The sequence below is a fragment of the Colletotrichum aenigma genome (assembly GCF_013390185.1).
Source record: "Colletotrichum aenigma strain Cg56 chromosome Unknown KSG_Cg56_contig01, whole genome shotgun sequence".
Classification (NCBI taxonomy): domain Eukaryota; kingdom Fungi; phylum Ascomycota; class Sordariomycetes; order Glomerellales; family Glomerellaceae; genus Colletotrichum; species Colletotrichum aenigma.
In genome coordinates, this window is record NW_023500907.1 from 5,015,688 (window position 1) to 5,036,316 (window position 20,629).

At 55.0% G+C, this 20,629-nt stretch overlaps 7 protein-coding genes across 7 annotated transcripts; 4 read left to right on the top strand and 3 right to left on the bottom strand.

Moving 5' to 3' along the window:
• Nucleotides 1–3,969: 3,969 nt before the first annotated feature.
• On the top strand, nt 3,970–5,237 carry beta-Spec (Spectrin beta chain; the record flags this gene model as incomplete). The annotated part of the gene is made up of 2 exons (XM_037316578.1): nt 3,970–4,478; nt 4,547–5,237. The coding sequence occupies 2 exons, from the start codon at nt 3,970–3,972 to the stop codon at nt 5,235–5,237; spliced, it is 1,200 nt and encodes a 399-aa protein (XP_037185748.1).
• Nucleotides 5,238–5,960: 723 nt separating this feature from the next.
• nnf1 (Kinetochore protein nnf1) lies at nt 5,961–6,924 on the bottom strand (the record flags this gene model as incomplete). The annotated part of the gene is made up of 3 exons (XM_037316579.1): nt 5,961–6,240; nt 6,319–6,455; nt 6,535–6,924. 3 exons carry the CDS (start codon nt 6,922–6,924, stop codon nt 5,961–5,963), a joined length of 807 nt encoding a protein of 268 aa, XP_037185749.1.
• A 1,258-nt stretch (nt 6,925–8,182) lies between these two features.
• Nucleotides 8,183–9,605, bottom strand: CGCA056_v001320 (putative proline dehydrogenase; the record flags this gene model as incomplete). The annotated part of the gene is made up of 2 exons (XM_037316580.1): nt 8,183–8,996; nt 9,049–9,605. 2 exons carry the CDS (start codon nt 9,603–9,605, stop codon nt 8,183–8,185), a joined length of 1,371 nt encoding a protein of 456 aa, XP_037185864.1.
• A 416-nt stretch (nt 9,606–10,021) lies between these two features.
• On the top strand, nt 10,022–11,868 carry CGCA056_v001321 (Delta-1-pyrroline-5-carboxylate dehydrogenase; the record flags this gene model as incomplete). The annotated part of the gene is made up of 3 exons (XM_037316581.1): nt 10,022–10,165; nt 10,225–10,332; nt 10,384–11,868. 3 exons carry the CDS (start codon nt 10,022–10,024, stop codon nt 11,866–11,868), a joined length of 1,737 nt encoding a protein of 578 aa, XP_037185863.1.
• Nucleotides 11,869–13,183: 1,315 nt separating this feature from the next.
• PUT3-5 (Proline utilization trans-activator) lies at nt 13,184–14,969 on the top strand (the record flags this gene model as incomplete). Its single annotated transcript, XM_037316582.1, has 5 exons — nt 13,184–13,666; nt 13,720–13,993; nt 14,048–14,223; nt 14,290–14,476; nt 14,536–14,969. 5 exons carry the CDS (start codon nt 13,184–13,186, stop codon nt 14,967–14,969), a joined length of 1,554 nt encoding a protein of 517 aa, XP_037184727.1.
• A 1,753-nt stretch (nt 14,970–16,722) lies between these two features.
• Nucleotides 16,723–17,613, top strand: CGCA056_v001323 (Uncharacterized protein; the record flags this gene model as incomplete). Its single annotated transcript, XM_037316583.1, has 1 exon — nt 16,723–17,613. The coding sequence occupies one exon, from the start codon at nt 16,723–16,725 to the stop codon at nt 17,611–17,613; it is 891 nt and encodes a 296-aa protein (XP_037184726.1).
• Nucleotides 17,614–17,845: 232 nt separating this feature from the next.
• On the bottom strand, nt 17,846–20,250 carry amdR-1 (Acetamidase regulatory protein; the record flags this gene model as incomplete). Its single annotated transcript, XM_037316584.1, has 2 exons — nt 17,846–19,999; nt 20,203–20,250. 2 exons carry the CDS (start codon nt 20,248–20,250, stop codon nt 17,846–17,848), a joined length of 2,202 nt encoding a protein of 733 aa, XP_037184745.1.
• Between the last annotated feature and the right edge of the window lie 379 nt (nt 20,251–20,629).

Here is a 20,629-nt window from a genome sequence, read left to right on the forward strand (position 1 = left end):
GCGAGGGCGAGGGCGGGCGGAGAAGGACGGAGGGCAGCCACTGGGACGGTGGTGGTGGTGGTGGCAGGCAGCTCGGGACCGGCTGGCGTCTACGGCGTGCCTCAGCTTAGGCCACCGAGGACGAGGAAAAAGGCATGGCGACGTGGATGGTTAGGAAATGCTTGATTGCGCGGCAGATTGGCGGAATGGATAGGAGAGACCGGGGTTTGCAAATGAGGGATTGTGTTGGTACGGACACGGCGGCGGATATCTGACCTGTTTGGTCTTGGTGTTGGCCTCGTTGTCGGGCATGGCGACTGCCCGCTTACTTACCTTACCTAGGTACGCAGTACCTTCCTTAGGGTAGGTACTACAGAGCAAGTAAGGTGCCTTTCTCGATAGGTACGTTCCAGTAGATCCCGACGGCCAGGTTCTGTCATCCAAGCAGCAGGTGGATAATACGGAGAAACGTTTACTCACGGAGTCTCGGAGGCTTCCACTGTCATGGAGCAAGGCAGCGCAGCGCCTGTGCGAACAAACAGGCATTGTCTGTGTTCCCGAACGTTTAATCTGAGGTTGCCGGTAAATTGAATGACGCGTACTATTCTCGCAAGGCAGCCCGGGCTGCTGGTTGGTTGCGAGTAAAGTTGCAGTTGTCGACAGCAATTACGGCCGCGGCCGAGTTGTGTTCTAGGCAGTTGTTGTGACATACGGAGAAACTATTTGATTACCACCTGCTGTACTTGACATGACATGAGACCATGTTGAGAGGCTAGAGAGAATGCAACAATGGACAGAGGCAATGACTTTTTGTCGGGCCAGGTCCGACTCGAAAGCCAAGGCACACACACAGGCGACAGGCACAGGCACAGGCACAGTGGAGGGGCCACGCCGGGGGCCTAGACCCCCCGCCTTTTCTGTGCCGTGATGCCGTAATTGGTGCCATTCTCATCTTGAGGGCTTTCATCCATCCATCCACCTGACCTCTCGTCTGCTTTTGCTTCAAACAACTCACGGCCAGTCATCACCAGTACGTAAGGCAGGTAGACCACTCTGTAGAGTCTAGTACATGAGTAAAGTCTTTCAGCATGGACCTGACCGACAACAACCTCAACTACAATCAAGGTAGGCCTAGGCCTGGCCTTGCATCACATATACAGAGGCTGTCAATGTTCATGAGACATGGCCGTCCACTTACAGCCTGGAATCGAGTCTTTCTTCTCCGGGTTATTACCCCTCTAGCCCGTCGGCTAACCGTGCTACCATCCATCCATACCTTTTACTATTCGTAAGGGACCTTATGAAGTGCGACGTGCCTTGGATTGGGCTACAAAGCACTAATCCAGTTGCCAGCGGGTGAGGTGACGGCGTATTTCGATCCAGTCCACACCTGGCATACGGCCCTCACAAAGGTACCTTTGCCCTGCCGCAGTGGGAGACCGAGACGGACGGCAAAGTAAAGGTAGCATCACCAGCTGCTGGTCCAACAAAAAGTACCTCTGAACCCGCGCCACCCCGGTCGCTGCACCCTTTCACCTACCAACTCGGGTTAGGACGCTCTGCAAAAGGCCTCGGTCCACTCGGCGCTGCTCTGCTGTTTCTGTTTCTTATCCACGGAGAGGAGGGCCTTTTTTTTATTCTTCTCCTCTGCTAAAGTCTTCTCTAACCAGTGAGAGCCCGAGAATTACTCGCGCTTCCAGTGGGCGCCGAGGGTTCGTCTTGACGATCATCGGCACCGACGTCGCCCTACCCTACCTTGCCTTGCCAATGCCAATTGCTTGTTGACGGACGGCCCTTTCCCTTGTTAATTCCATGTCAGCCTGCCGCATCCGTGACACCCCCGTTTTGCCTGCCCGCCTGAACCTGAGTGTCGTGGTGTGTGTGGGAGTGTGCGTGCTGTCGCCGTCGCTGGTTCATCCACTATCGCTGGGCAAGCCAGACGACCGGAACTCATCGCTCTCAGCCCAGCCTGTCCTGTCTCGCTGTGTTCGCATTGTGTCCTGGACCAACCGTTCATCCAACCACGGCCTCCAATTCCCATGGGAACTTTAGGTTTACTTTTCATTGACAACCTACCTTACAATACGGATACTCCGTACGACACAGTACGCAGTACACAACTCCGCGAACCCGCCCAAGCGCAAAAAAAGGCCCCTTTCGGGATAAGCATGGCCAATGTGTCGCACGTCCCTGGTCGCCCACGGTTGATGGATCGCTAAGCTATCGATACACCGACGCCTCCCGCCCGGTCAGAATCCGAGCCTCCATCTCTCCTCTTCCCTCCCTTCACCACACCTATCCTTCATTCATTCGTCCCCAAGCTACGCTCCACGGATATCAATCACCTAATACTAGCAAAAATTCCGACAGGGCCCGATTGTAGCGCGCCTCCCTCGTCTTCGCATCCATTCTATCGCATTGTATCCATCTCGAACCGCGCCTCCCACGCTTTTCCAGCGAATCCCGTCTGGAGCGCATGCCCTTCTGGCTTTTCCCTCCTCCCATCGTCGACGACATTCAGTATTCTTTGTAAGGTACTTCGTACCTTGCCGCGGTTGAACTGTTGTTTCACTCGGCTCACGCCTCTCTGCACGCCCTTGCTTCGATCGAGGTCTCATCATCCACCCATCCATCCATCATCCTCTGTCTCTGGACCACCACCCATTAACTAGGAGGACTACGGCGAGTGCTACTGCACAACTCTTTCGGCCGACCCCAGGACGTTGGATCACACACCACACAGAACCGCACCGTACCTATTCGTACCTAACCCTTACGCACGGCGGGTTTCTGTTACTCTATTCTTTCTCCATATCACGCCGTTCCTGCCAGCAACTCTACCACGTTCCACCCGCTGCTCTTCAACAAGCCCTGTCCCTGGTCTGACCCGACGTCCGATGCGCATGAGATCCGCCCCCAGAGCCAAGTCCCCCCTTGCGGCCCTTGTCCTCGACCACAGACTGGCTGCCTTCGTTGGACGGGCCCGGACTTCGTCTCCATTCTCTCACGCGTCGTCGGCCCTGCACGGGAACCGCTTCCCTCATATCCGGCTGTCCTGCGCTTGCTCTGCCTCTGCCTCTGTCTCTGCCTCTGCCTCTGCGCCTGCTGCTGGCCTGCTGCTGCTGCTGCTGCTGCTGCTACTCCTCCTCCCTTCATCGGGCTTCCTATTCAGTCCAACCTTGTTAAGCGGCTCTTCTTCTGCGCCCGGCACCACTCGATGACTCGACGCCTCCCGCTCCGCTTCACTCCTCCCGCCAGCCCATTGCAACCTTGACTTTTCAACCCAATTCTCTGTCCCTCTCTCAGTCTTCTCCCCTTCTGCTCAAGTGGCTTCTTCTCCTACCTCAGCCAAGGCACGAACGGTTGGACGCCCGGTCGTTGGAAGAGGCGCTCTTAGACCTGTCGCTCATCATCGCCACCGCTGCTCTCGCTTCTCGCTAGAGTAACAAACCCGGCAGGCACATCTTCATCTCTCACTCCTCTCTCTCTCTCTCTCTCTCTCTCTCTCTCTCTCTCTCTCTCTCGTGGACTGAACCGAGAATCCACACACCACACCGCGCGCGGGCTCCAGTCCTTCCACAACCCCGTTCCACGTCTCCATCCTTCTCTCACACACTACACTACGTCTCCATCCGCCATCCATACATACGTACCTGACTTTGTTTTACCCACTCCCCTCGATCTCATCTCATCTACCGGTCCTCGCTCCAGGCCCTTTTGCATTTGTTTTACGTTACTCTGCCCCGTGCGTCCCTTGGAAAAGAGCCGCCGACAAAAGGCCCTCACCATGAACATTTGCGGGTCGGCATAACCCCAGGGCCAAGCACATCTCGTGAAATCCCCCGTCGCAAGGGAACCCGTCCGAGACAGACGCACGGGAACGGGCCTCTGCCTCCGCTGCCACCCGCCGCATGGTGGTCCTGGCCTGACACGACTCGCCTGTCGCCGGCTCACAACAGTCCTCCTGTCATATAAAACCTCGCCCACCCCATGGATCCCCGCAGTGAAGACCGCGGAAATGGACCATCTACTACCGCTGCCCAGCCGCCGCCTCTCCGGCGGCGACTATCGATGGAGGAGGACTATTTCTACCAGGAAGTCATGACTTCCCCTTTAAGACGACCATCTCAACCACCTCCCTACGAGAGGGAGTCCGGCCCAAGACGTCCCCTTGCCGGCAGCGCCGTCGCCGACTATGGGGTCCAGGAGAAGCTGCCCGAGTACTCGTGCGACATTGAGTTGGAGGGGGTATGGGTGAAGAAGATGGAGGTGGAAAACACCACAAAGAGGGCCGAAGACAGGAATTGGCACACCACCTTTGTGCAGCTGCGCGGCACCGCCTTGAATTTCTACAACGTGAAGAAGGATTGGGGATGGGGCAGGTCGAGGGACGGGCCGACAATCTCGCCAGACAACCCGCCGTGGGTCAAGAAGTCCTCGCTCGACAGGACGTACAGTCTCCAGCACGCCGACGTGGGTATTGCTGCCGATTACAAGAAGTAAGGTTGCCTCCATTCTCAGCCTCATTTTGATGCCAAGACTTGCCAAGAAACTGACTGCCACCCAGACGTCGATATACCATCCGTGTCAGGGCCGAGACGGATCAGTTCCTGCTCTCATGTATAGAGCTGACTACCTTTGTCAAGTGGCTGGAGGCCTTATTCGCTGCCATCGACGTCGCGGCACCCATCGACGAGCGCGACTATCCCCGCGACCAGAGCATCCCCCGCATTCAACGTATCCGCTGGTTCCGTGGTCAGACACCGGCACAGACAAATCACTATCCGGTACCCACGCCACGGCCCATCAGTCCTGTTCTGCGCCAGGTGGCCTCGAACGAGCCCGATCCGTTCCCGGCGTCGTCAAACGAGCCTGTCCTCGATGTTCTCAACACCCTCGACAGCATCGCGGCAGACACGCAATCGACCGTCGGCCCGTCATACGCCCGGAACAACGAGCCCATCAGCAGTCGGTTGTCGACGACGTCGTATCCCAATGAAGCCATCGACCCCGACACTGGAAAGTGGTCGCCCGAACACCAGTGGACCTCCGCCCACGACCTGCTCTATGCCAAGCTTTGCTACTCGGTGCTCTTGTTCAAGAGTCCGCGCAAATCAAATTACATCATCAGCAAAGGGAAGCAGTGGTTCGTGGACTGGGCGACGGGTCGCATGATCCGGGTGCTTCCACCAGCGTACGGCGAGATCGACTTTTTCGGACCGTGGCAAGTCATCCACACCGAAAACAGGAGGATCTAGCCTTGCCAACGTTTCCCCTCATACACCCACTCTACTGCACATATATCCATACCCCATCCCCTTCACACGGGGCCTTCTCTTTACATTGAAACGAGGAAGAATCGCAAGATTCGAACGAAACAGTTTTTCTTTTACCCACTACCAGGGCAAAGGTCTGGCGGCCAAAACAAAACTCGGGGCGGTACGGCGCGGCATCAGCATTCGGATGGCTTGTTTTCTCTTTACCCATTTCCTCTTCCATCTCCTTTGTCATCATGGCGGGCGAGGGAGCATTACTGGCCGTGCATGTTCATCATTGGGCGGCGTTGCAGGCGGCGGGACACACCGTCGCTCCATTTCCTTTACTTGTCTATTGCGCATACCGAGCGTCGGCATTGCGAGGCCTTTGCGAGCATAGTTGTGTGTGAACGGTTGGGGCCAGAGCTCCCGTCAATATTCGGGGCTACGCAGTGGTTGTATATAGTTAACTGCGATGTGGCTGACAATGGACACAATGAAACTTAATCTGTCTCTTTTTTCGTTTGGCGATGTCGACTCTGCCGAATAGTGACATGAGCCTGTGGCCTACCGGAAACGCCTGAACCCTGGGTATGATCATAACTTCATCTCCACGCCGCCTATTTGACACACACGCCCTCCGAATGCAAATTGGTATCGCGATTGCAACGTAGTCGTTGACCCCTATCAACGCCAAGACTCAGCTATGGAGCCTCCCTCCCCCCTTCACATCCCCGACATCTGCGCCTCGGCATCCCGCGCCTCCGACGCCAACTCGGGCGCCACGTCTCCCAACATGGCGTTCGCACCGTCAATGTCGGCAACGTGGCCCTCCAGTTGCGCCAGCAGGGCCTCGATCTCGGCGCGCTGGGACTGTATCGCGGCGAAGAGGGACTCGTTGGACGCCTGGGTGTTCTGCAGGCGCGCGTTCAGGTGTGATTGTTGTGATGCAAGCCGCGGGGCAAGGTGAGCTGTGATCACGTCGTCAGGGGGCAGCAGGTGCGGTCTGGGCGAAGCTTTGTGTTAGTAACATGTGAATTGCGCCAGTGAGCTGTAAAGGAAGGGGGTTAGGGGTGGCGCGTACGGGATTGGTTCTTCGGCGTCGTCGCCGGCATTGTTGTTGCTTTCCAGCCGCCTCCTCTCGGCGTCGCTGACTAGGCTCTCCAGCTCGTTGAGCTTCTTGACAACGTCGCGGTCGCCGAGGATCGATTGGAAATCTTTCTGCAGGATTATAGACCGTTAGCAGTTGATTGCCCTCTGGGATACATCCTCAATGGGAGCAGAGAAGAAGCAGACGCACGTTGCAACGCTCCTCGAGGTAGTCGACCATCTGCTTCTGCACGTTGCGCAGGGTGTTTGGCGCGTGGGCGGCGATGGTCGGGAAGCAGGACGCGAAGTTGTCGTAGCGGACCGTCTCGAGCGTCTTTTGGAGGGCGCGGTCGTACGTCTTTATGAAATAGCCCGCGCGCACGCCCGGGGTGACGGCGGTGTGTTTCTGCGGCAGGGGCGGGGAGGCGGGCGGCTGCTGTAGTTGGTCTTCATTTTGCTGTTGGTCTTGATCTTGGATCTGCTGTTGCTGCTGTTGGTCCTCTTGAGACTGTGATGTTTTGATCTGCTGCTGCTGCTCGGGTTGCTGCTGCGCTTCGTTGTCGGGCGGTGGTTGTGGTGTTGAGTTATCTGGGGCGGACATTTTCGCTGGCGAGACGGGGGGAGGAGGATGTGTAGTCGTCGCAGGGTCGAGGATGCGATTGCGATTGCGATTTTGCGGTTGACGGTGGAAGGTTGGGTTGGCGGCTGTCCCAGGACGCGTCTGTTGGTGGGGGCTCCGGCGCGAAAGCACAGGTGACGGAGGCTCTCGCGTGCAGGTCTTGGCGGTGGGATGGCGCAGGGTACCCCCGCTAGAGTGGTGCTGGGGTCCGTTGCGCTCGGCCGAGTTTCCACAAAGTCAATTCGACGTCAGCTCTGTCTGGGCTGCGGACCAGCTTGGCTCCCCGTGCAACCTGCCCGTTGTTTCGTGGCAAGGTCTTCATCAGTCTCCCCATCCATGCGGCCGGCGGCGCGTCCAATGGATGATACTCTGTCTGCGGGCCTCACTGCAGGGTCAGATCGGCTCTGGGCTTGGCCATGCAGCAGCGTTGATGATGGAAGCCAAGCTTCGGGGGGTTTCTCGTCGTGGGTTATGCTCCGACGACATGCGTGATGCAATAGCAGACTTCGATATTCGTCAAGCACGATACGAACGTGCCACGGTGCGTAGTGAAGTGTATGGAGCAGAACCGATTTTGAGGCACGAGTTTGCTGCTTCTATTAGAGGACCACATTTCTATATACCAAGAGGGCACCGAGCGGATTCAACAAGTGCAATCTTGCAAATATCTCTAAGGAATGAGCATGTTACTAACCGTGGATATTTCCAGGAGATTGCAGTGAAAGGTTGCTTTCTGACAGTCACCAGCATCGATGCTATAGCAAGACGAGAAGCTGCCCCCTCGCTTCCTTAAGAAAATAAGCAGCTATAAAGCTACCTAACTGAGTCCATTGATTCGCATTTGATCACATTAGTTGGTCCACGTGTCGTCTTATTTCCTGGTGGTGTGTGGGATCATACCTTAGGAGAAGAAGGAAGGAACGAGCTACGTTTCAACCACCTTCTTGCCTCGGGTCTTCCCCAATCAAGCCCACAATCAAGCTCGCAACAAACTGCTGTCTCTTTGTTTCCAATCCTCACTCTGAACCTCCAACAAATCAACAAGCCGCGGTGACGCACCGGGTAGCGACTCTGGTCCCCTCACGTCGTACGTGAACATGCCAGAGGAATACGGGTTCGAATCCCGTACCGTGGGTTTATTTTTATTTTTGGTTCATCGCTTTTCATTTTCACCATGGCGGTAAAACTTCATATCATTTCCATGTATAGAAGTATAACTGACTTCTTCAACCAGGCCGCTCTAGCCGAGTACTCGCCGGCGCAGCTCCCTCTTGAGCGCTGCAACCATGTGCTGCGTACGCTCAACCGCGTCCCGATTCTCGATAGCCCTACGGTGTAGATACCCAAGACACTCGGAAACCGACCCCCAAATCAGGTATTTGAAAACCCCAGGAGACGAACTCGCGTCTTTCATCCCCCTCGGCCGCTGCTCTAGGGTCTGCAGCAGCTGGCAACTGAGTTCGTCTGCCATGCCAGTAATCTGGCCACAGTCCAGCTTGCCTACTGTGGGAAGCTCGGCTTCGAGTCTCTCGTGGTACGCCGTCAGCGCCTTGTTTGCACTGGCAGCGTTGTGCGTCGCTATGAACAACGCCGAGGACGGGAGCTGCAAGTGAGCTGCATCATCCGGCATTTTCTGCGCAATGAAGATATCCGCGATGAGGTCATACGACCGGTCCGTCTCTTCTTTCGTGTCATGAATCAATGAGCGGTCCTCGTGCTCAATGTAGGCACCGCGAACCAGCTTAACGCCGACGGTCCAGCCCTCCTCGGCGGCAAGCTGAATGTGGCGATGGGCGTTTGCCTTTGAGCCTTTCAAGTAGGCCTGGATGGTGTTGTATACTAATGTCTGGCCGTTTTTGTTGTGCTTCCTCATGAGGTCGATTGTCCAGTTGTCCAGGACGGGCTGCAGGGCTTGCTGTTCAGCATCGATCCAAAGTTTGGACCCTTGTCGTTGCGTTTCCAGGCAGATTTCGTCCATGGCATCAGCGATGACTTTGGGCATCGGCTTCCGCGCCATCATAGCATCGACAGCTATGGCGCCTGCTCCTGTGATTCTATTCATAGAGTAAGCGATGCAGTCTTGTAGGTCTGTGAAAGGAAGCTTACTTGACGGCGAGAAAGTCTCCAGGCTGAATCATGCGGAGGGTTTCCAAAGTACCCTGCTTCCAATCCTCTACCACTCGGTAGTGGCATTGGCGGTACCCATTGTCGACCTCGACGGACTGTGAAACAGATGGGTTTTCAAGCACAAACTCCTTGGCGTAGCCCATGATGACTCCATGATATCCGATGCTCTTGGTCTCCGCGGCAGATCGAACGACTTCCTGGTGGCATGTGCCTGCCGCAAAGTGATTATAGATGGTCCAGCGCAACAGCTTGTTCAGGGCATGGTTCTTGTCGGGGTTAAGGAGCGTATTCTTTGACTTGGTGATGTAGTCGAGTGCAGACAGAGAGGGACGTGAGATCCAGCGCCTGCGCATCAAGGAAGTCAGGAGTAATGATCTAAGGAGCGTTTTTGTTGGTAGTCGAGAGAGTGCTGTTGGCAGCTTCTTCTCAGTGTTCCGATTGTTCTGCTTGACTAAATGGACATGACTGGAGAAGCGTACGCCAAGGATACTGGCGGCCTTGACGTTTGGCCTTGTAGCAACAGGAACAAGGGGCATGTTGGACGGAGTGGTTGGGGGACAGTATGAAGGTTTGTCTGATCGTACTCTTTTGCGCATTACTCTGGGCGAAACCTATCTGATAAACAACGACATCCGGAACTTTGCTCATCATCTTTTGAGTTACGTACACTACACTCGCTATTAACTCCTATGCCCGGGATACCATCCCGACATCTTGTCTTGCCATGGCTACCCCTCATTTCTTCTCATCGTCATGTGAGACCATCTTGCATTACCCCGTGATCCTCTGTGCTATCTGCCGGATATCGGCGGCTGAGGGGGCCGCGAGAATGGGGGTCGGGATGGCGTTCCCGAGCCCTCGACCATCTGGGCCCAGCTTATCGCATTCAAAAGCCAAGGAGCGACCGCGCACAGAGATTGATTCTGTGCTCCAACACTCACATAGTTCCAAAATGGCAAGTATGAGGACCTTTTGCACCTCCCAGAGCTATAGACGTCCTGTGTTGCGAGTGTGCACCTCACGCACTCACCCCCTGAGTTTTAGCAGGAGGTCTCTGAGCCTTCTTCACCCTCCCAAATTTGAGAATGAACCGATGGTGCGTCTTCCATACTACTTGAGGAAAGGGAGTGATTAATCTAACCTATGGGTTTGTAGTTGGAATACGCCAAAGGCTCCCCAGAGAGGGCTCGCCTCCTGGAATCACTGCGAAAGTTGAAAAGCCAGATGCCGGTTAAAGTCCCGATAACCATCAACGGCGTCAAGGTGAGACGCAATCTCGCTTCCATGTGCAGGTCAGACGACTGACGCAGACAGGTGAACTCGCATTCAACACGCCGGCAGCTAAACCCCTCCAAGCATCGCGAAGCAGTCGCCGAATACGCCATTGCAGACTCGGAGCAAGTCAACGCCGCTGTGGATGCTGCTCTCAAAGCCAAGCCAGCCTGGGAGGCTCTCCCGTTTGAAGATCGCGCGGCCATCTTCCTGCGAGCGTCGGAGCTCATTGCCGGCAAATACCGCCAAGAAATCGTTGCGTCAACGATGATAGGTCAAGGCAAGAACGTGTGGCAGGCAGAAATCGAGGCGCCTACTGAGACTGTCGACTTCTTCCGTTACTATATCCAGGAGGCCTGGTCCCTCTTCTCCCAGCAGCCAAAGGTTCACCCGTCAGGGCAGTGGAACAAGCTAGAGTACCGGCCTTTGGAGGGCTTCGTCTACGCCATTGCTCCGTTCAACTTCACTGCCCTCGGAGCCACGCTCATCGGGCCCTCTGCGCTGCTCGGAAACGTTGTGATTTGGAAACCTTCGGATTCTGCCCTACATTCCGCCTATCTTCTCCACCAAATCCTTCTGGAAGCCGGTCTGCCCAAGGACGTGGTACAGCTACTTCCTGGAGACGCGGAGGAGGTGACGGACACCATTCTCGAACGACCCGAATTCGCGGGTCTGAGCTTCATCGGTTCAACTCAGGTCTTCAAAGGCATCCAGAAGAAGATTGGCGACCACGCCGGCAGGGGCACTTACAACTCTTACCCTCGCGTCGTTGGAGAGACCGGGGGGAAGAACTGGACCATCGTCCACCCCTCTGCCGACGTCAAGAGCGCTGCATTCCACGCAGTTCGCGCGGCGTTCGAATACCAGGGACAAAAGTGCTCCGCGCTGTCAAGAGCGTACGTGGCTGAGTCTGTCTGGCCCGAGTTCCGCCGTCACCTGGAAGAGCAGATCGCACAGCTCAAAGTGGGGGATGTGGAGGACTTTACCAACTTCATCACGCCAGTCATCCACGAGCGCTCATTCGACAAGCTCGCCAAGGTAATTGAGGATGCCAAGACGGACCCGGAGCTGGAGCTCGTCGCGGGCGGCAAGGCTTCCAAAGCTGAGGGGTTCTTTGTTCACCCGACCGTGTACAAGACGTCCAACCCGCGGCATGATATCATGTCTCGCGAGCTGTTCGGTCCCATCCTAGGTGTGTACGTTTATCCCGATGAGGAGTGGGAGCAGACGCTGAAGACCCTGGATACGACGTCCCGTTATGGCCTCACCGGCAGCATCTTTGCCAAGGATCCCTACGCGTCCAGAGAGGCGCAGACTGCACTCAAGCATGCTGCGGGAATGCTGTATATCAATAGCAAGTGCACCGGCTCGCTGGTGGCTCAACAGCCATTCGGCGGAAGCCGTGACTCTGGCACGAACGACAAGACCGGCACCATGGCGCACCTGCAGCGTTTTACAAGCGTGAGGTCTATCAAGGAGGATTTCATTCCTTTGGAGAGGGTGCAGTACCCGTCGAATGATGCTTGATAGTTCGTAAACTAGCGCAGCCAGTCAATTGAGTTTCTTGGACAATATCAGCAGAACAATTGGTGATGTCTGAATGCTTTGGGTTGTCGTGGGCAGCCACCGCTATTACTTGCTATTTTCGTCTTCAAGTGCCATGTCTCTGTCGCGTAGACGACCCAAATGTGGCACATTACGAGATCACTGCGTCGCATGGTGATGCAGCTAGGATGTTGACCCCGCCACCCCGCGTTTGTAGATAAGGAGCTGTCGTGGGGCCTCCCGCGTATCGGGCCCCCGGTCCCGAGGGTCGTCGTGCCGGCCTCCGAAAGCGGCCTGCCCAGTGCGGTACATAAGACGTCGGGATCGCGCCTCCGACACAACACCGTCCTGACCACGCTTCAGGCTTACAGACCATGTCGACTCCACGGAATGATCATCGCGTCACCAAGAAATGCTCCAGAGCGTACGTGTCTCGGAAACAGGTCTGACCCGAGCTGACAGACATAACCTTAGGTGTGAGAGATGTCGGTCAATGAAAGTCAAATGCTCCGGCCGGCAGCCATGCGCTCGGTGTGAGCGTCAGAGCGAAACATGTGTATATGCGCCGGGAATTAAACGAGTTCTCATCCCTGAGAGGTCCGCCAATAGACTCAATTTTCCTGGTCTCTCGGAGTTCATCTTTGTGCTGACCTCGTGTCTTGTTCTCGTGCTGCAGTTATCTGTTGGAACTCCAACAATCCCGCCAGTTGACGAAGGGGGAGCATCGTTCGCCAGAGGAAATCACGCCTAGGCCATCATCAGCTGATATTGGAGATGTGAGAATCGAGAGGGAAATCTTGCCGACGTTGGACCGGCGAAATAAGGCCAGACGATTGAGGACCGTAGGAGCCAGCACAAACCAAGAGGAGACGATTCAACCAAGCAGAAACCGCGGAGAATCTGACATCACTGATCAAAGTATTTGCAATGCTCTATCTTTATTCGATCGAATTGCTGAGTTGAGGAACATCTAGATCAAGCGGAGACAAACTCAACAAATGCATCTGGCGACAGACCCCTTTCAGTCGGCACCGCTGTATCATCCTTGGGCAGACCTGTGGACGATGATGATTCAACAGATCACGATGAAATCCAGTCTTTACTCGAGAAGAGTCGCCCTGAAGAGCATGACCCTCCATTCCGCCCTGCAGAAGGACGATTCTGTAAGTGAACCCCTGCAACCTTCACGCCTCCCTCCTCAAAGCCCGACTTGCAATTGATTCTCTCTTCAGGGTACATGGCGCCATCCTCCTCTTGGGCGTTCTGTCGCAGGGTTCTTGGACTATTAGGCAGAACGATGTCGCCAGGGACCGAAAGCACACTCGACCCCTTCAACACCGATGGTAAAGCCTGCGAGATGGAGTGGCATTCCACCCAGCGCGGCGACGTCCCAGTCGTATCCGACTTGCCCTCCATCGACTTTTCAAAGTCGTTGTTTTACGCAGCCAAGTCATACTTTGGCCTGCTAAACCATTTGATAGACGAAAGCACTTACCTCAAAAACCTCGATGAGTTGTACGAAAACCCGGCACGTAAAGCGGCCTCTTGTCGGCTCTGGTACGCCCAGCACCTTCTCATCCTGGCGTTCGGAAAAGCGTTTGTGCTTCGGAGGAGGTGCGCTCGTGGGAAGCCGCCCGGCCACGCGTTTGCAGAAAGAGCAATGACGCTGCTGCCTAGGCAAGGCGACTTGGGCGGGGACTCGTTGCTTTCGGTGCAGGTTCTTGTGCTGGCAGCTGTCTATCTTCAATCCATCGATCTGAGAGTCGCGGCGTTCCAATATGTAAGCTTCCAAGTTGTCAGATCTTCACTGAAGACGAGTAACCGTAATCGCAGATTGGGCAGGCGTCGCGTCTTTGTGTGTGTATAGGTATGCATCGCCACATGCCGGAACACATCTTTGGACCCGAACTCTCACGCCGATACAATCTCATCTTCTGGGTTACTCACATTATCGATTCCGAGTTCTCTGCGCTTATGGGTGGTACCGCCGGTATCCATAACCAGCAGATCACCGCCAAGCTTCCGTGCCTGACCAGCAACTCTCTGGAGGCTCTGAGCATGTCTCTACACGTGCGATTGTCACGGTTGATGGCGACAATTCTCACAAGTGAGCTCATAAGATCACCGAACAGAGGAGGAAAAAGACACTGACGTTTCGCAGCCGTGTATGGTGTCGGTCACGAGTTCGACGGCTCTCTTGTCAAACACATTCAGTCGAATCTTCGCACACTGGCGCAGATCTCAACGGAGCTCCATGATCTCTTGGACACGCACTTTGACGGGCAGATTCCAAGAGCATCTCGAACAGTCTCGAGGTTGATGCTTTCGTATCACCACGTATGTATAATCTTAGATCATTATATTCGACACCGGGCCCTTCGCAGCTGACCATGGGACTCACAGTGTGTCGTATTGACAACCAGGCCTCTCGTCATGTGTGCTCTTCACTTGCATCTAGAGCGCGCAAACTCCGAACAGTTCGAGAGCCTAGAGCTTCGGCCGCCCATGTCGTCGATCCTGCGATCCTGTGTTGACTCGGCGCGCACGACTCTCCGGACCCTGTTTGTGCTTAGTGAGGGGGACCTGCTAGGTAGTTCCTACTTGTCTGATCTACGCGAGAACAACATTAGCTGACCAGAGCGATTGCAGAATCTTTCATGCCCTTCGACTTGGAGGATGCGTACTCTTCGGCATTTCTACTTCATCTTCTCCGGGTCATAAGCCCTTCTCTGCTTCCCGACAACGGATGGCGGGACGACATCAACCACATACTCCAGCATATGGTCGACAATGGCAGTGTAGTCGCACCGCTGCGTCAACAAGAGCTTCAGCAGCTAGAGAGGACGTTGGGATCGATTACACCTCGCTACTCTGGGCCCCCCGATCCATCCGGGTTGGATCCCGGAGACGACACCCAGTGGCCGGTGCCGGAGTACGTCGATGAGCCGGACAGGGACTTTACCGCGATGGATTGCCTCGAACCTTCCTCCAATGCTTTACTCGATTGGGCCGATCAGTTGGACATGCCCGACTTCTTGGCAGCGATGGACTGCGGATTCGGAGGAGGCGCTGGCGGAAGTTGATCCCTGCGGGTCCTCGTCAATAATTACCGAGGGTGTCGGGAGAAACGCTGCGACCCGACAGCTAAAACCAACAAGATTTTTGGAATAATGGCGATTCAAAACGTCAAACGCAAACCTCCGGACAGTCCTCAGAGTCACGACACGCAGCAATCCGCCATGGCAACAGAGAAGCAGACTATCGCCATCATCGGCTGCGGTATGTCACTCATCATCTCAACTGACGGTAAAAGAGCTCAACGAGCTGGCATTGTCGAATGACGTTGAAAAGGAGAGCAAGAGATGCATGCATACATTTGACCCGTGCTCTTCCCACCGTTGCGTGTCGCTATCGGCAGTCGATGACAGTGTTGGAAGTTCCCGACAACCTGCCAGATCAGGAAACAAACGTTTTGGAATCTATTTTCGCACGCGTTGGAAAGTCGAGGGTCTTGCCGCCTGACTTGATAAATATCGGTTCCATGCTAGTTGCGGCCAGCATCGCCACTATCTCGGTGCCTCTAGATGGCCTCTTGGATGGTGCTGTTGCCGAGGGGCTTAAGAGGTCTGAAGCCAGAGATTTGGTGATTCAAGGATTACAAGATCTGGTGACGATGTTGGAGAACGGAGAGCAGACTGCTTCGATGAGGGAAGCGATCTCGTCACCAAAGGGAGGAACAATTCAGTCGCTGATTACGGTAGAGAAAGCTGGGACGCGAGGAACGTTTGCGGAAGCAGTGATCAACGGGCATCGCCAGATCAGCAAGTCTAGGTGATTCATTAGTCTCTGCCTGTCGTATTTGGATACCGCCATAAAAGTCAAGATTGCAAGCACTAGATAATATTAGGCAATCTGAGAAAATCCCCACGGCATAAGGTCGTTGGGCTGAAGCACACCGCACACTCTGACTTCATTCTTTTAACTAATCCAGGTCCTGAATTCACTCACCTTCCCTTATCTGATTGCCAAAGTGAAGGTGATCGATTGTGGGGCATTATGTCATCTTTCTCCTTGTCTTTAGGCGTCTCACCTCACGCTGAGAGTGAATAGGGCAGTTTCCTCACCCGTTCTGTCACGAGGCTCCGATCGCTTGTTGAGTGTGTACGCCGCAGTGGTTAAGGCTGGCCCCCTTTCAGCCCTGTAGCATGCTAACCTCCTACAGATCCTTTTTGTAGTTCGGATGTTCGAATGACTCTCTTTTCTCTTGATTTTTCCCTCGTTTGCTTCCCCAATCTGAAATAGGCATGTCAAAAACCATGCCCATTGGGGGAGTCGAGTTGGGTTTTACACGAGCGTATCTCCAACCAAGTCCATAAGTTTGACCTTCCGGACAGTTGATCTCAGATGCGTTCATTCTGATAAACACAGTCGCCGAACACCCCGAAGACAAGTACAGCTTCGGGTGAAGTTCCGGGACATGGTCCCCGGGCCCGCGTCGGGGAGCACTTTCCGGCCCCACATCCGTCGGGATCGCGCAGCCGACTTTGCGTGATCTCGTCGAACTTCTCGCTCTCACCTGATGATTGCGTCCGGATTAAGTGCAGTTAAATTTTTTCGAAATCACTACGTCGTGAGAAACTTGATTTGCAGTGAGATCGCTGAAGGTTTGCTGAAAAAATCGCCAAGCTTAACAATGATTGCAAGATCTGTGGCACGGTGCGTTATCCAGAGGTGTGTCTCATTCTATGTGCTTGTTGAGAACCGACACTAACAATGACAAGCTCACGTTTCTCTCGACCCGGGTCATTTCAGGCGGCACCAATTTCACTCGTCAGGATGACTTCCTCCGCAGCAGCGGCGACTTCGGCGCCACCAGCTCCGAGCAGCCAAATAGTAGAAAAGATCCATGACTTCGATAAGAGACAAGCAAACCGACCTGATTTCGACAAGTCCAATGCCCCGATACAAGTCACCAAGCACCCGAACCCCAACTGGCAGTACGGCGACGGAGCCCCGGGATCCACACCCAAAAACCACCTGGAAATCGATCCTTACGCCGCGGACAGGCCGGCCATCAACAACTACCGTCTGCTCATCTCCGGCATCGCGCCGCGGCCCGTCGGGTTCATCAGCACCGTCTCCGGCGATGGCACGACAAAGAACCTCGCCCCGTTCAGCTACTTCCAGGTCATCGACCACGACCCGCCCATGTTCGTGGTCGGCTTCTCGGCGAGGGCCGGCCGGTCCAAGGACACATACCGCAACCTCAAGGAGTCGGGCGAGTGCGTCATCAACACGGTGTCCGAGACCATGATCGAGGCCGTCAACGCGACGTCGCTCGATGCCCCGTACGGGGTGTCGGAGTGGGACATCTCGGGTCTGAATGAAGCGCCCTCGACGACGGTGCGGCCCTCCCGCGTGCGGGAGTCTGTTCTGTCCATCGAGGGGAAGGTCGTTGATATCAAGGAGTTCAGCGACCACTCGGATGGGGAGGGCAAGAGCGTGGCTGGTATGGTGTTGATCAAGGCGTCGCGGTTCTGGGTGCAGGAAGATGCGACGAATGCCGATGCCAGCCACATTGAACTGGACAAGTTGAGGCCTATTGCCCAGTTGGGAGGCATATCGTACGGCCGTGTGTCATCTACTTTCGAGTTGCCGAGAAGTACGTGGGCTGATGAAGCTCCCAAAAGTGAGTTATTGTCTCGACTAGATGGTAAGAGAAACTAGACACAGATACTTTAGAGAAAAGAACAAATCCCCCTCAAGACGACCAGAGCTTTTCGGTTAACCCGATCCATGAACTAAATTGTGTGTGTATTGAGGTCAAGCTGAGCATCACTATCGGGTACAGCAGATTTCTGCCAAAAAGAGGCATGGAGGGTGAGACCTGCTGAAGCTTTGATAGGGTCGTCGCACGTTTTCTAAACAAGGGCATGGGGGCGAGCACTCGAGCTCGGAATCAGTAATGGAAGCCAAAATCATTGCCAACGCCTGCGAGAAGCAACTCCAACGCCGAAGGCACCTGTAGCATGTCCATGTCGTCATCAGCATCACCAGCAAGGCCTAGATCATCTCCGACAAAGCTCGTGCCATAAATGTGATTGTTCGAAGCAACGTCTCCGACAACGGCATCTTGTTGGTGAACCCCAAGGCGCCTTGGGTCAGCTGGATCAAGATTGATGGGCGCCAAGTAGGCCGGTACGGGTTGTCCAGGTTGGCTGCTGACTGGCAAGCCTGCAATCGAGCCGTTGAGAACACCATTTGTAATTCCGATGTTGTCTTGGGGTTGAGCCGTACCGGAGCCACCACCGTGACGGAGAGGATCACCCTCCCCAGAAGAGTCTGCGGCCTGGAGTCGATTCCGCCTGGGTCCTGCTACATTCCGCCCCTCAAATAGCGCCAAGAGACTCTGCGCGTACAACCACTGGTCCTTGAGGGCATGCAACGTTGCTATCAGCGAGTCAAAGAGGCGTTTGCACTTGGCCACGATGAGCGGGTTAGAGGAGTGCATCTGATCTGATACATGCACTAGAGCGGTAAAGAGCACATGGATGCTTGGTATCCAGAGCTTAGCCAATAAATTCCTATTCCGCATGGACTCGAAAATGGAGCAGATTGTGATGGCTGCGTCGCAACATATGCTGAGGTCGGTGTCTGATGTAGACGTGGGGCTCTGTGGGTCTTGCCTGGGAGAAGGCCGGTGAAGCAGAATCAGGAAGTTATTATACGTGAGATGGAACATTGCCTGCCATGGGTTGGGGTCAGATTTGGAGTTTTGGAGTTTTTCGGGAAGATGTGTTATCAAGTCTGCCAGCGCAGCATCCGCTTCTGCGGTTGCGGCGGCTCGGTCTGCGGCGGTGGATCGGAGGGCGACCCTCTTCCGCATTGCTTTGGAGAAAATGAGGCAGAGGCGTGTGTGCTGGATGGTGAAGTCGTGTTCTGCGTTCAATATGCCCTCGAAATGTTGTTCTTCTAGTGGCGGTACGTCTGACTCGTCAAGGTTTCTAATGTCATCATTCGCCGTCAGCATAAGTAGAAGATCTGGAGCGTGTGGGATAGCAACTTGCATGGCTTGAGGCCGGCCGTAGGATGTAGATCCTATGACGTCGAACTGAAAGAGAATCCACCACAGCCGAATCCACAGCCGTTTATCCATGGCGTTCAGACTAGAGGGTGTCGCATCTCGATGCATGCCCATGCCGAATGCCGTCCGCGTCGCGACACCTACCCAATGCCAAGTGTTGGAAACAATGTCTTCGAGGTCGTCGCACTTCCAGGTCAGGAGGAGCGAGGCCTGCAAGTAAACCTCGCGATGTTGCTCAAAACGGCAGTCAAAGAGGGCCTTGGTCCTTCTAAAGAATACGGACCTGAGGGACTTCATCTCTTCTCTTCCCGTTTCGAGCACGCGTGCCCCGACGAGGAAGACGGCATTGAGCAACAACAAGGACAATGGTCTGCAATGTGGCCTGCATCGAGGGACGTGGCCGCTGCCCTCCGTCCCATTGTAAATCCTCATGAAGTCTTCTTCGTCAATGATGGGCAAGCCACGGTTGACATGGGCAAAGTATGCCTTGACCAGTTCATCAGCCAAGGCCTTTGGCGGTAGCTCGAGGACCTCGGCCGGTACTGACGGTACCTTTGGCGCAAGCGGCTGGCTTCCAAAATGCAGCACGCTTTGGTCTGGCCGTCTCGAGCGCTGCCGCACGAGATAGTGGAGGTTGGAGAACTCGGTGCCGATGAAAAACAGGCGGCCACAGCGTGTGATCTCTGGAAACTCAACTTCCTGCCTATTTAGAAAGTCGGCCATGTTGCGCGTGGCATCTTCGTCGCCGGCGCGGTCAGCCTGAGCGGTTGCATCGCCTGCTGAGCTCGGCCGCGGAACGGAAGCGGCGACATCATCCCAGGGACTGGATCTCGCCGGGATGGGTGTTGCAGGCGCCGTCGCGGACTGGGAGCCGACTGATCGTGGTTGGATTGGCACATTGGAGCTCAGGGCAGTGCGAGCCGACAGCCGGGTTCTCTTCTTCTCATAAATCTGACAGTCGGAAATGTTGTTCGACTGACACTTTGAGCAAGGAGCGCCCTTTTCGAGAATATCGCACTTGACTTTCCTCTGATGACATGTCAGACACGCTCTTCCGTCTGCGGCATGGTTAGCAGAGGATCTGGCTCAACACAAACACGGACAAGAGCCGTGATCGGGTTCCATACTGGTTCTCGATCTTTTCGACATCGGGCTTTGATGCGCCCTGCGCCCAACAGCACGCCCTGCTGTCACCATTACCGATGGATTGACGAGATGAGGGGCCCTATTACCGAGAAGGCCACAAAGGTTGGAAGGTTAACGTCGGGTTGCGGGAGCATCTCGACTGGTATGAGTCGGGAGTTGGGTTGTGTCGCCCCAATTGTGGATGAAGGAGGAAAAACCGAGCAGCGTTCGGAAGTTTGTTTTTTTGGTCGGCTTTCATGTGCTCGGCGGATTTGACCAATGATCTGGAGAAGCCGGACCCGCTTTGTCAGCCAGTCGATTCCCGACTCGAGACACTCGGCGAAAGGAGCCAATGGACTTGCACCGTTTCCCTGCGTCCAAGTGGCCCATATTACTACACGAAACTGCCTTTGAGCCACATGAAAAGAATTGTAATAGTTCGAGAATTTTTTCAAGCGGTCAATGAAACACAGAGTACGTAAAATGAGAATACAAAAGGGCAATCTCTCCTGTTGTCGAGTCTGTCGGTGGTGC